Raw genomic sequence first — 14012 nt, 5'->3', positions numbered from 1 at the left:
TATGTCTCTGTATCTCTGAGCTGATGAGTCCAAATTCCCTCTTCGTATGAAGACGGTGTCATTGGATTGGGGCCCTCCATAATCTGGTAGGACCTCATAACTTGATCACATTTGCAACAATCCTATTTCCAGATAAAATCATAGTCGCAGGCACCAGAAGGTAAGACAAGGGCATACCTTTTTGGGGGGGCAGGGGATACAAGTCAACTCAGTACAGTTGGGTTATCATTTCATATGTTTGGGTCAGCATTTCTGGCCTTATCAGAGGAAAATGCACAATATTTTGAGGCTTCTGGAAACATGGAAAAGAGCTCGTAGACCCCATGCCTCCCCAGGGGGCCCTGATAGACCTGCCACACTGGCGTTGGGAGCATGGGAGTCGGGGTGAAGCAGGGGGTGTGTGGCTGTGTGACCAGCTGTTAACAACCAGAAACTATGCCCTTTAGGGATGGAGAATATGACCGCTCTCTTCCTGCCAGGCCGTTATTCCCCAGCAGGTTGGTATCCAAATTATCCCGAGGGAGGAAACCACAGTTTTGCAAAGGCCTCTCCTATACCCATGGGCCTTTGCAGGACATGGAGGGAGGCCACCCAGCTTTATCACAGGAAGACAGACAAGTCAGGGCAATCGGGTGAGCAGAGGGACAGGCCTTTTGGGAAGCACTGCCCAGCGTCTGCAAGAGCCTGGCCCAGCCTGCCAGAAGGGGCCTGTCTGCCCACAGAGCTGGCTGAGCCAGAGTGTGCCAAGTCCCAGGTGTAGGGAGGGACCTGTTTCTCAGAAGGCAAGAGGTCCAGACACAATGCTGCAGGGTGGTGACAAACCAGAGCCAAGAGGATATGCACCCACTGCCCTGGGGTGCAGAGAGAGGCGAGCCACGGCCATGCACACAGAGCATTTCTGGATTTCCTCTGTCCCTGGGGCTCCCAACTCGACTTTAGTAAGCATGACGCTGCCTATTAGGAAGTGGGACTGTGTGGCTCCAAAGTCCATGCTGGGCCCTCCGGGGATGCTGCCTTAACTTCCAGGCTCAAGGAGATCAGGACAGAGCACTGTGTTTCTCTTGGGTTTTAACAGAAGACACGCCCTTCCCCAAAGGGGTGGCCCCGCCGGGACTGGATCCACCCGCCCATCCGCTTACACACTCTCCTCAGCCACACTTCGCTGTCCTGAGCCCTTACACTCATTGTACTTCCCTTTCACAGACAAGGGCACTGAGGAACAGAGAGCATCTTAACTTGTTCCAGATCACACAGCCGTGGACGACCAAGGCCGGATGGGAGTCCAGACCACCATTATTTGACAGGCCTGCGAGCTGCACAGGCTGCGTGCACTGGAGGCCGCCCAGGCCCCTCCACGCCGACCCCCGCAGAAGCTCACGGAACGTGCAGTGGTCGAGCCAACGAACAAGCGCCCGGGGGAGCGCGTCCGGGCGAGTGGACGTGCCGCCAGGGTCCCAGCGCCCACCCCCATCTGCGGGTGGAGGGACAGTGTCCGGCTTCCAACCCACCTTCCCCGCCAGGCGCCCCTCGGCCCCGGGGAGTGGCCCTGGTAGGCGGAGCCTGGTCCAGCGAGCCAATGGCGGCACGGGGGCGGGGAAGGTGGGCGGGCACGCACGGAGGGGCGGAGCCAGCGGGGAGAGGGCGGGCGGACAGAGGGGCAGGGCCGGCGGGCCGCGGGCCAATGGTGGTGGGGGGCGGGGCGCGATTTCGGGGCTGGGCCTCCGGGCGGCGGGCCAATAGCGGCGCGGGGGCGGGGCGGCCGGCGGCGGGCGGGGGCGCGCGGAGGCGGCGGCGGCGGCGGCGGCGGCGGCGAACAAAGAGGCGGCGGGCGCGGGCGGCCGAGCGGAGCCGAGCGCAGCCGAGCCGGGCCGAGCCGGGCCGGGCCGGGCCCAGGAGCGCGCGGGCGATGCGGGCGGCCAGGCGGGGGTTGGCGGACCCCTGAATCCCTCGCCCCCGGGGCAGCGAAGGAGCCGCGCGGCGGCACGCGCCCGAGGCGGCCAGCCCGCCATGGCCGGGGTCAGCTACGCGGCGCCCTGGTGGGTGAACCTCCTGCACCGGCTACCGCACTTCGACCTGCGCTGGGAGACCACCAGCAGCCAGTTCCGGCCCGAGGACACCGACTACCAGCAGGTGACGCGGCCCCCCGGGTCGGGGGTCAGGGCCCATCCGTTCGAAGGTCTGAAGACTCCCAACCCCCTCACCCCCCGCAGGCGAGGGTCTGGGGAGGGTCCTCCTCTCCGAGGGTCGCCGTCGCCCCCTGTCCTCCTGGAGGGTCACGGCCTCCGCCTTCTCGTGAGTCAGAGCCCCTTTCTTCTCCAGGGTCGCCTCCTGCGTCCTGGGGCTCCCCTCTGTGAGCGTCTAAAGACCCCCATCCTGCATGGAGGGTCCATGGCCCTCCTGCAGATTCTAGCCTTCTCCTCTGGTGTTACTTAGGCCCTCCCTTCTGGGGTCATGTGGAGCCTCCTTGCTTCCCTCTGTGGAGCCCCCTCTGCCAGCTGTCAACTCCAGCCCAGGCCCCTGCCCATCACCTGGGGCAGCCCTGACCTGGGGCCCTGCAGAGCCCCCAACCCAGAGGAGCCCAGGGCTCTGAGACCAAGCTGATACCTCAGAGCACTGGAGGGGATTCCTTGCTCCCCCCGCCCCAGGCTGGGGAATCCCACTCCCTGCCAAGATTTTGGTGGGTGAGTGAGCTGGGCAGATGCCAGCCCTCTCAGGCGGGCAGTGACTCCCTGCTGGGTGCAGTGTATGCTCTGGTGACACCTGGACTGGCTGGAGCCATGGCTGCCAGGAGCCCCTGAGGATGGGAGGCCTGGCCTCAGGCACTCAAGATAGGCCTCCTTCTGGAAGGCTATAAAGGGGCTGGGGCGGGGGGGGGGGGGGGGGGCAGTGGGAGCCTTTGCAGCCTTCTGCCCAAGGGCCCAGGTTCTCCGGGTAGTACCCTAGGCCTGGGGTCATGCTGAGCCCAAGCACCACCCCCCCGCACTGAGCTGCTGTCATTTGAGTGCAGGGCAGGGGACCAGGCTGTGGGCATTTCCTTCCTGCCTGGGGATCCGGATTCCAGAAGCCCCATGACTGGGATGCCTGGTCACCCGGAACACCCCTGGGGTTCTTTCTCTCCAAGGGTCGTTGCAGAGCCCCAGGTGGAGTGGAATGGCCTTGCTGGTGGAGATGGCCTGGGAATCCAGGATTCCGTGGACGTGATCACACCTCATCTACGTAGAACTCTGTGTTCCCTGGTTGCCCTTATCTAGAGAGCAAGAACCGGAAGCAGAGAGCGAGGACACCATGGGAACCCAGCACTCCCAGCCTCAGTGCTCACCTGGGGCCTGCTCCCCCAGCCCTGCTGATCTGTTTCCAAGCAGACTAGAAAGGGGGCCAGGGATTGGCCCAGGCTTGCCCAGAGATGGCAAGATTTTTAGAAAACTCAAACGCCCACGTCCTAGGAGCCCAGCCCTGGGGTACCGACCGGTGTGGGAACAGCACCCTTCTGTGCTCCCTGGGGCCTCCCATATGTCCTGGCTCTGCCATGTCCAGCCCCCGGTTCCTGCAGGCCAGGGTCTGTGCTGGCAGAACTTCTCCGCTGGTTATTAGTTGGGAGGTTCTGGGGCTGCCCCTGGGGCCACCTGGGGTGTCTGGGACCCACAGAGAGCTGGCCTGCTGGCCTGAGGCTTGCTGTGCTGCCTGTACGCCTCGGTTGGACTAGCTGGAGCCCCTCCTGCCCTCTGGAGATCCTGGGACATGTTGTGGGGAGTGAGTGAGGGGCCGATGCCTCCAGCCTGTGGAAGCCTCCAGAATGGTGGTGGGCCCCCACAGCTCAGCCTTACCCCCTGCAGGGCCCTGTGCCCCTGAGAGGTCCCTGATGTCTGCCCTCGGCTTCTATGAGCACTGTTCCCTCCTCCGCTGTGGGAGGGCTCTGACTCACTCTCCTGCCTCCTCTCTGTGGAGCCGAATTAGCCACTGAATAATTCACGGCGTGGAAACCAGCCCGTCTCCATCCCCCGCCGCCTCTGCTCCTGGCTGGGGGCTGTAGCGTGAGCCAGGCCCGGACATACATCCTGCCCCTGCCTTCCGTGCTGGTGCTTTGGGGCAAGCACTTGACCTCTCTGATCCTTCATTGTCACACCCTGAAATCTGGGCTGGCAGGTTTTGTGGGGTCACAGTGGGGGATGCAAGGGCCCCATGCTCCAGCTCCATTTTTGGTTGCAACAGAGCCCCTTTCCTGGGTGGCTGGGCAGTGGGGTCAGTGGGGGCCATGGCCTGGAGCCTCTTCGTGCCTCCCTTGGAGTGTTCCTCACTGGGATGGAGGGGGGCAGCTCTGATGGTGGGTGGGCCCTCATCCTCCTAACCCAGGGACCCCCCCCCCAACCCCAGCCTGGGAACCTGTTAGGCCGGCCCCCACCTGGGCTGAAGGGTCTGGCAGTCCCCCACCCCCCGTGTGGCCTGGGTCCAGGTGGGGAGGAGGGCTTCTGCCTTCTGGACTACCCAGGAGAAAAGTGGGGCCTGGGTTCAGGAATAGAGGGTGTGTGTGGCATGAGACCAGCCATGGCTCTTCTTTGCTATTTCCTGCCCCCACCATGCACTGCTGGGAGCCCTGGTAAAACCCACTGGAAAACCCCATGTGCTAGGCTCTGGTTTGGGAACCTGTGTGAGGCTGTCTCTCACTAGCCCTATCTCTTCCAAGCCTGGGAGATGAAAATGGTTGTCTCCATTGTACAGATTAGCAAACTGAGGCTCGGAGAGGGGATTGGCTGAGAATCCCATAATGATTAGGTGGTAGGAGCCAGAGTCAGTCCTGGGAGGGTGGGGGACCTCCTGGGGCCCCCTCTGCTGGCCCCCTGCAGGGGTTAGGAGCCGATGAGGGGCCCCCAGAGCACTGGCTGGTCCTACACTGGGCGCTTTGGAGCCTCAGCAGGAGCAAGGATGGCATTTCTCTTGAGGCTGAAGGTCTCAGGCTCCCATGAGGAGGGGAACCTTTTGCATCCACCTCTTGGGGGCCCGTGATGTTTGCTGAATGGACAGATTACAGGGAGGGTGCACCATGGTTTCTGTGGGGGCTGATGGGATCTGTGGGTAGGCAGGTACTGGAAGGAAGCAGAGAAGCTTCTGGAGTTTGCTTAGCTACCCCACCCTCAGCTGCCTTCCAGGAGGGGCTGTCGGTCTGGTGCCCCTGGGGCTGGGCCTAGAGCTCCTTGCACCAGGGACAGCTCAATGGGTGGGTACTCTCATTTGGGGGGCTGGGCAGCAGGGAAGATTGCAGGCCCAGAGGAAGGAGGAGACCCCCGGGTGGCTGCACGACCGAGCGGAGCCAGCTGGGCCCCATGTCTGGGGGCCTGATGTGGCCTGCGGCCAGCCTGCTCTGTGGTGATGGTAGGGCCTGTCCTGGCTTTGGGCAGGGGTCCCAGAGCCTTCTCTTCCAGCTGGAGAGTGGGGGCCTGGGCCCTAGCTCTGTGGCTTCCCATTTATGTGACCTTGGGTGGGACCAGCCATCTGTCTGAGCTTCCCTTCCATCAAGGAGTCTACCCCACCACCATCAGTCCCCACCATCAGTCCCCACCAGCCCTCACGACTCCTCCTTGCTCTGCCAGTTCAGGGTTGGTGGGGATAGGCTGGAAGCTGTGAGGGGCTGGAGGTGTCAGGACAGGGCCTGCAGGAGCCCAGTGGTCAGGGAAGGCTTCTTGGAGGAGGTGCTACCTGCCCTGCCGTGGAGGGTATCAGTCAGGCTGCGAACACCCAGAAGGCTGGGACTTGCCTGGAAGCCTGGCATAAGTGGGCACACTGGCTCCACATCCAGGTCATATGGTAGCATTCCCCTCGTGTTTGCTCAGCACGTAGGACTGAGCATGTGGGTTCCTGTTAGAACCCCGAGCGCTGGGGTGTTTCCATTGAGACCCTAAAGATAAGACTGAAGTAGCCATGTAGAGTCCTTGGGGAAAACGGTTCCTGGCACCAGGAAGAGCACATGCAAAGGCCCTGGGGCGGAGAGGAGCCTGAGCCTGAGGCCCAAATAAGGGATTCTGAACGTCCTGCCTCGGGAGGGAGTGAGCGCGCGCCCTGTGCCCGGAAGTGTGCGAACCCAGATCAGGGGCGCTGCTTAGAGGCCATTTTTGAGCTCTGGGTTGAATGACTGCCAGGGCCAGCTAAGACCACAGGATCTTGGTCAAAAGCTGAGACTCAGGCAAGGTGAGGTGCGTACCTGGCTGCAGGCTGTGGGTGGGCTGCCCCGTTCTCACCCTCCTCACTGATCTGGGGGTCCCGAAAAGTGTGTGTCGCCTGTCTTCTCATTTACAAAAGTGTTAAACACTCATGGAATGTTTGGGAAATAGGAAAAAGCATGAGGAAACACCAGAAAGCCCCTCTGGCTGGATTCGGTCCGTGCAAGTCTACCTGTCCGGTGCGTGTCACTTAAACCACAGTCACTCCATGTGCCCTTGCTGTCACCGCCTCTTGGGCCTTGTTGTTGGCCCTTGGTTCTTAATGCTTGACCAGCGTCCCATGGTCACAGTCAGGGCGCTGAGGCTGCAAGCGACAGAAACACACCAAATGGGACGGACCTCACTGAGGAGAGGGCGGAAGCTTCTAGAGCACCTTGTGCACGGACAGCACTGAGGGGCTGGCCGTTGGGGATGCAGTGGTGAGGGGACAGGGTAGCCCCTGCCAGAACAGATAGCCTGGCTGTTTCCTTTTTGGTGGGGGGGAGGCAGGACGTGGCCTTTGGTGACCTCTGCAGCCAAGTCCCAGGTCTCCACCTGGGTGGCAGTGTGTGGGTGGGGGGGTGTCATGGGAAACTTGGCACATCCCCCACTTGGCGTCGGTGTGGGGTCTGCCTCGTTGGGCCTCATCCTTCTGCCTTTGGTGGCTCCTGGTTTCCAAGAGTCTGGGGACGTGCTGGGAAGCCATGTTGCCAGCACCGTACTGGTCTCTGCAGGGGACATGCAAGGAGGGACGTCAGCTGCTGGCCCTGGGCAGGGGCTCGGGCAGGCTTCAGGCAGGCTGCACTGTGGCTCTTAGCCCAGGCCATGGCCGCTCCCCCAGAGGGGCCTCTGCTGTCCTTTCTCTAAGTGTTCCTCGGGGCGGCCCCACAGTGGCCCTTGGGGTAGGCGTTGTGGCCTCTGTGGGAGCAGAGTTGTGGCCGCTGGCCAGCCAGCATCAGAGGGCTGGGAGATGTGTGCAGGCTCCTGTCCGGCCTGCTTTCCGTGGATGCGGCCCCCATGCAGAGACTCCCTGGGTCCCCCAGCAGGGGCTGTTTCTGGGGAGCACAGCAGGTGTTGGGAGCGGGCCCCCTCCCCCACCAGCAGCTCTGCTGAGTCTTTGCCTGGAGAAGAGGAACCGAATCTGCAGCCCAGAGACTGGGTCCCAGATACGGGAAGTTCTCCCATGTGACCTCCCGGCATTGGGACATGTGACCACCTGGTGGTGGGAGCCTCCATCCAGAGGGTGCCCCTGATCTAAGGTCCTAAGGAGGGGCCCACAAATGCTGGGTCCGCCCTGGGGTCTCCGCCAGAGATGGGATGGCCCATGCCTCCCGAATCGGGTCTGCCGCCTGCCTGGCAGGACTCCGGGGCCGGGGGTCAGGAGGAGTGGTGTCCATAGCACGGGAGACATGAGCCCAGGCTGCAAGCTTGCCTCACACTGTGGATAGGCTGCGAGGGCTTCAGTGGGCCTGGGTCAAGGCCAGGCCTCCAGGCTAATATCAGGGGCAGGAGAAGGGCCTCAGAGAAGGCACCTGGGTGAGGGGAGTGCCCCCAGGAGCAGGAGCCGGCAGAGGGCCCAGGCTGGGCCAGGGGCTGAAGGTGACAGGTGACGGGGCAGGTTGTGGGGAAGGGGTTGTACGGGACCCCTCGTGAGACTCCCTTTCCACTGTTGTTAGGTGTCCAGATGGGCTCATGTGCACACACGGGCCTGCACATGGGGGCCGCCCTTGGGCCTCAGCTAGCAGGCCCCTTCCCCAGAGGAAGCTGGCTAAGGCCGGGGTCCTCACAGGAGGCTGCACCCCCTGAACCACATCTCCTTGGTCGATGTGTGTGTGTCCTGGGACCAGGCCTGTCTGGTGGCCCCGGGCTATACTGAGGCTTGTGGCCTGGGTCTCTAGGGCTGGCCAGGGGCGAGGCGCTTGCAGACAGGCCTGGCGAGCGGAGGGCTTTTCTGGGTGTCCTGCTGGGAAATGTGTGAGAGCACCGGGACCAAAACAGACACCCTTGCCGTGGGGAGGGCAGCCCTTGTGACCGTTCATGCCATGAACCCGTGTCACACAGGCAGCAGGAGAGCAGGCTGGCCCCCGACACCTGGAGGGCGGCAGGCGGGGGCTGGGTTGGGGGATGACCCACCAGCACTCCTCTCGGGGCCTTCTGCCCACCTCTGGCTTTGCTACGCCTCTGTCTCCATGGTTCCCGGAGGATAAGGGCAAGTGTGGTGTGTACCCCGTGGGGACGTCAGGGCTCAGCTGCTGCATGTGCGACCTGGCGCTCTGAGTCTCAGACCTCAGCATGAGGGGACTTGGGCAGACAGCTGGGCCCCTTCTGGGCTCCTGCTTGGCTGGCCGCTGGCTGTGCGTTCTCCGGGATGGCCACGAGCTCACCGTCATGGAATTCGGGAAACCCAAGTCCAGCTCAGTGGAAAATCTGTTTTTAATTTCTTGCCGGCATCTGGGAGCCACAGCCAAGTGTGTTAGAGGGGTGGGGGGCTGCGGGCCGAACAGCCAGCCCGGCGCCCTGCTCCACTCCACCGCCTGGCCCGGGAGGTGAAGGGGGGCCCTTTCTGGAGCCTTCCTCAACAGGCCTCTGTGGGCTCAGACCCTGCTTCTGTACCACTTACGTGAATGGGCCTCTGGCGACCCTTCTGGCCTCAGGCCGCTGGCCTGGAAGGTGGGTGCCACCCCCTCCCCAGGTAGTCTAGGGACCAGCAAGGCTGTGTGCCTGGCTGGGCGACAGTGGGTGCTGAGGCAAAGAGCCAGCCCTAGGGGAGCGGGCAGCCATGTGAGTGGGAGCCCTTCCCGGCAAGGCATCCCAGACCCAGGAGCTAGGGCAACAAGCCAGCCCGGGCCCAGGGCTCCAGCCGAGCCACGTGTGGATTCCTAGAGGGTGCCTTGGGGTTTGGGATCCCGCCAGCCTCCTGGATACCCTAACCTGGTCTCTTCCTCTGGAGAAAGGCCCTTGGCCGTTCTGGGGCTGGGGTAAGATGTCCCCTGCTGGAGAGCAGTGGAAGGGTCTGCTGCGGCCCCCGCCCCCAACACACACCTGCCTGTCCCCACTCTAGCCACCAGGTGTGCAGCCTGGGTCTCACGCCGGGCCTATGCTCAGGCCGTCCCCCTCTGGGAGCACACCCTTCCTCCATGGTGCCCTGCTGGCGCTCTCAGATACCTGTTTTTGTCCCCACAACCCCGGGTTGTCTGCCTGGCTCCCATGGCCTCTGAGACAGTGCACGGCCAGCATGCTGGGGTCCCGGGAGCTGCGTGCCCGGCAGGGGCTGTGTCTGTTGTGCCCTGTGTCCCTGTGTCAGGCCTGGGGCTGAATCCGGACTCTGCCTGTGCTGCTGTGTCTCGGTCTCAGGCTGGCCCTGGGCTGAGGGCCTCCCCAATCCAGGGAGATGGGGCCAACAGGAGGATGTTGGGGTGTGGGGAGTGGGGTCCCAGGGCCCTGGAGGAATGTGGACTCGCCTAGTCTTTGGAGCCTTGCCCTTTACTGCTGGAGGAGCCCTCCTGAAGGGAGGGCTGGTGCAGGGGGGTGGGGGGCGAGCCGAGGGGCAGCCCTGCCAGCCATGGCCTCCTGCAGGGGCCCCCACCTCCATGGGATTCAGGGCCTTGCTTGTCCCTCTCATGCCATGGGCAGTGGGGGGGACCTCAGGCACAGAGGCTCCTTTCCAGAGAGAGGGGTGTGCGGGAAAGCAGTCTGCTGGGGGTTCCGATGTGTGGACCACGTGTGGTGTGCTCCCACGCAGGCACACTCGTGGCCGCAGCCGGGGTCCTGTGTGGCTCTCGTGGCCTGGTGGCCTCAGGCACATCAGAGCAGCCTGCCCTGAAGTTGAGCCTAGTGTTGTGCAGGGGAGGGGTGCAGATGCCCAGGCACCAACACGCCATGTCTAGAAAAATTCCAGTGCACTATCCATTGCGCTACAGAGCCAACACGCGGTGTCCAGGCCAGCGGTGGGGTGTCAAAGGGATGGGCTCCCAGCCTGGAGCCCCTGATGCTGTGGTCTCCGTCTGTGGATGGGGCCAAGCCTCCTGCCTGCTGCAAAGCTCTAGGAAGGTTTGGTGGCACGCTGTGGACCCTCCCCAGCTTGGGACCCCCAGCACCCCGCCTGCCAGCAAGCCTGGGGCTGAGCCAGGGGTCCCCCACCCCATGCAGGGAACCAGCTTAGGCTCACTCAGAACACAGCTGCTTCCCTGGGCCCCTTCTTGTCCTTGGCTCCCCCGCCAAGTCTGGGGTCTTGGGCCCCAGGCCTCAGAGCTGGGCCAGGGGTGGCTCTTGACCCCGAGCTCTGGCTCCTGGGGTGTTTCCAGAGTGGAGGGGGGCTTGGGGGGGCCTTGGGGCTTGCAGGAGAGTGTCTGGCCACAGGCCGGGGCAGGGGGTTGTACTCTGGCGGGGACTGCAGGGGCCTTGAGAGGAGGGGGTGGCCCAGAGCTGAGAAATGAGCTGGAGGGCTGGGGGGGGGGGCGGGAGGGCCACACGGAGCCCCCGCTGCGAGCACCCTCACAGAGCCCAGTGTGTGCTTATTGCTGCCGGTGGCTGGCAGCCAGCACTGTGGCCAGCGGTCGGGACACGGGCCCGAGCATCTCGCCTCGCCTGACCGAGTGCTGACATCACTTCCATCACAGACGGAAAATTCCATTTGGTCAGAGCCCAGATGCTGATCAGACATTTCCCATTCTCTTTCTGAATGGGCCCAGGGGAAGTGAAGGGGACGCCGGCTCCTGGCCAGGGGAGGCGGGGCTGCCACGGCAACGCCAGCAGAAGAGGAGACGGGCACAGGTCACACTGGGTGCCCTCGTGCCTGGCTCCTGTACCCAGCCGGCGACGGGCTCTGCAGCTTTGCTAGATGGGCTAGACCCCCCAACACCACTGCACCCCTGTGCCCCACCTGTGAGCCAGAGGTGCCAGCACCTTCCCTGGGGGCAGAGGGAATTCGTGGTGGCCCAGGCCCCAGAGCCACGGTCCTGTCAGACCTTGGGGTATAGAGCTGGGGGCCAGGGCCAAGTGCCAGAGTGGGCACCGCCTTCGCTAGATTGATGAGCTCAGGGAGGCCTTTCCAGCATCTGCTGGGGAAGGTTTATGCAGACAGACCCCGTTCTCCTAGTAGGGGGGCTTCCTGAAGCCGGGAGGCAGACCAGCAGGGGGCAAGGTGAATGCCTAGCTCCCAGTGACCAGGGCTCCGGGGGTATGTGGGGGTGACGGGGCACCTGGGCCTCTGCCTGTCATTGCCTCCAGGGAAGCCTCTGGAAAGTAACTTACCTCCTTGGTACCCAGCTCTGAGCCCCAGAGCTGACCCCCATCAAACCTGGCCCAGGGCTCCCTAGCAGTGGTCCTCCCTGAGTCCCTGGTCCTTGACTGGCTCCGTAAGGCTGGGCTGGGGTAGGAGCAACCTCTGCTCCTGTGGCCGTGGCAGTTATGCCCCCCAGCCCCCCAGGTGGCCGTGAGTGAGGCGGCCTTCCCCACTTCCCAGGCCCAGCAAGTGTCCCAACACCCACGTTCTTGGGACCGCCCCCCATCCCCAGGATCTCCAGCCACAGGCTGCTGTTTGTGCCCCTGCTGGGGAGATCACAGGGTGACACCTTCGTGTGCATGTGTGAGTGTGAATACAGGTGTGAACGTCTGGGAACACATGGGTGTAGATGTGTGTGGGTATAGATGTGGGCATGCCTCAGCCTGTCCTTGAGTGGCCCTGGGCTAGCCCCCCCAGCAGTCAGGGTGCCCTCTCTGTGCCCCCAGCCTACCGGGCTGCACCGTGGCAGAGCTGGCCCTGGGAGCAGCCACCCTCAGGACCCTGACCTTTCCTGGGAGACCCTGTGGAGGTGCTGTTCTGTGTGTTCAAGGGACTAGCTCCTGCCATCTTAACAGTCCTGGGCCAGGAGAGTGATGTTCCTGTCTCTCCTTTATAGGTGGGGAAACTGAGGCAAGAGGTTGACTCACGGTCATGTCTTTGAGCCAGACTGAGCAGCACTGGAACCTTGGTGCTTTGGTTCCCAGCAGGCTGGACGCCCCTTCGTGAGCCTGAGATTTCGGGTGGCTGGGAGGGTGGGGCAGAACCCCCCTCGCTCGCTCCTCTGTCTAGCCACAGGTAGTTCTGGGCCTCCTGGTAGCCAGCCAGGACGTCCCTCCCCTCCTGTCCGTCATGGCTCCTGGGGGACTGGCACCAGCAGGGCCTGTGGGACCATGCCATGGACCAAGAGGGGCCCAATTCAGGGTCCCGGAGGCCTTCTCCCCAAGGATAGCTCAGAGGACCGGGGAACACTCCCATCAACTCACAGAGGTGAAAACGGGGTGCAGAGAGAGGCCGGGCGAGACTGCACGGGACACTCACGTGGCAGAGCTGGGCTCCAACCGGGGCCCTCCCTCACTCGGCTGGAAAGAGCCACTGACAGATTTCTGGCTCTGCACTGTAATTACGAAGTTAGTACAAGTGTGTGGTTTTAAAAAAAAGAAAACCCCAAAAGACCCACAACAACTAAACAAACCAAATCAAAGCTGTAGGAGAGGACCCAGGAAAGGTACAAGCTTGACTCCCGGCCACAGGGACCGGGACCTTCCGGATGTGGACAGGCCGGCTCAGGGAGGTGCCCGGCCATGGTCCACTCATGGACGGGGCCCGGTGCACCACCCTGGCCTGCTCTCTCCGGTTTGCGTGGCCCAGCTCGTGTCCAGCAGGCGGCGCCCCCCGGCTCCCTCCACCAGCCTGGCAGCTCCGGAGCCCTCGGGCAGTACCCACCGGGGACCTACCAGGCTGGCACCTGCTTTGGCTCCCAGAGGCACTGTGAGCCCCTCCTCCCTCCAGGTGTGAAGGGCCCGCTTGGCTAGCCTCAGTTTTCCTGCCTGGCAAATGGGAGTGGGCGGTCCTGACTCCTCTGAGGCAGCGACTGGACCCGTCAGTGCTTGGAGTCGTGATGACAGTGAGCGCCAGAGTGGGTGGGCTCTTGGGGCCCTGGGCCTCTGGGCCCAGCTCCCCATCCTCTGGAGGATGTGTGTCCGTGTGTGTATTTGAACACCCACTCCATGCCCACTGTTCTCCGCGTGCGTGGGGTGAGGGGTTACGGGCAGGACAGGAGGTGGCATGATGGCGGGGCAGGGCGGGGACCAAGGGACAGCTGTTGGAGAAAAGGTGACCTTCAGGGGGACTGTGAGCGCATGGCAGGGACAGGGAAGCATGGGAGCCAGGGTCAGCAGGGTGGCGAAAGGGGGCTGGGTCTGGGTGTGCTGTGGTCTTGGAGGGCCCAGGGGCAGGGTGGAGAAGAGGTGGCTGTGTCAGGACTGGTGACTGAGAGGCAGCCTGGGCTAGGAAAGTGCAGATGTCCAGAGTGAGCCATGGCCCCAGGGGCCGTGCTGTGTACCGCCCTTGGCCTCTGCCCAGCGAAGAGCGGGTAGGCAGGGCCTGCAGCCCTCGGGTCAATGTCCAGGCTGTGCGTGTGAGGCAGACCTGGGGAGCCCATAGGACGGTGCTGTTGCAAGCACTCTGATGTTTATTGACTTCCGGGGCTGGGCAGGATGAGGGCAGTGCCTGATACCAGGATCCGCAAGGCAAGCCCCCTCCAATGACTGGCCCTTGGCCCCCTGACACGCCCCTGATTGCGGCCTGGAGGCTCCTGTCTGCGGCCTGGGTGCTGGGAGTACACTCCGTGACGTGAGCGCCCCTGCCCTCCAGGAGCCTTGGGCCCGTGGGGTGGCACTAAGGCCAGCTCCCCTCCCCCCACCAGCTCATGAGTAGAGCATCAGGGCCCCCATCCGGCCTCCTGCCATTGGGCGGTGCCAGCTGCACCCCCAACCTGAAGGAGGAAGGGAGGGCGCCAGCCTCTGATACCCCTTGTG

General features: G+C 63.4%; 1 protein-coding gene across 3 annotated transcripts in view; it reads left to right on the top strand.

Moving 5' to 3' along the window:
• Positions 1-1840: 1840 nt before the first annotated feature.
• Positions 1841-14012, top strand: part of TTYH3 (tweety family member 3) — a 28559-nt gene continuing 16387 nt past the window's right edge. For 2 of the 3 annotated variants that reach the window (XM_032326847.1, XM_032326848.1), the window contains exon 1: positions 1841-2130. In XM_032326847.1, the coding sequence (XP_032182738.1) occupies positions 2008-2130 (123 nt within the window). In that variant the 5' untranslated portion in view covers positions 1841-2007. The remainder of the gene's footprint in view (positions 2131-14012) is intronic. The other variant, XM_032326849.1, reaches the window with a different exon arrangement.

This window comes from Mustela erminea, chromosome 20, assembly GCF_009829155.1.
Source record: "Mustela erminea isolate mMusErm1 chromosome 20, mMusErm1.Pri, whole genome shotgun sequence".
NCBI classification, from domain to species: domain Eukaryota; kingdom Metazoa; phylum Chordata; class Mammalia; order Carnivora; family Mustelidae; genus Mustela; species Mustela erminea.
The sequence above is the reverse complement of the archived record's forward strand: the minus strand, read 5'-3'. Positions and strand labels throughout refer to the sequence as shown.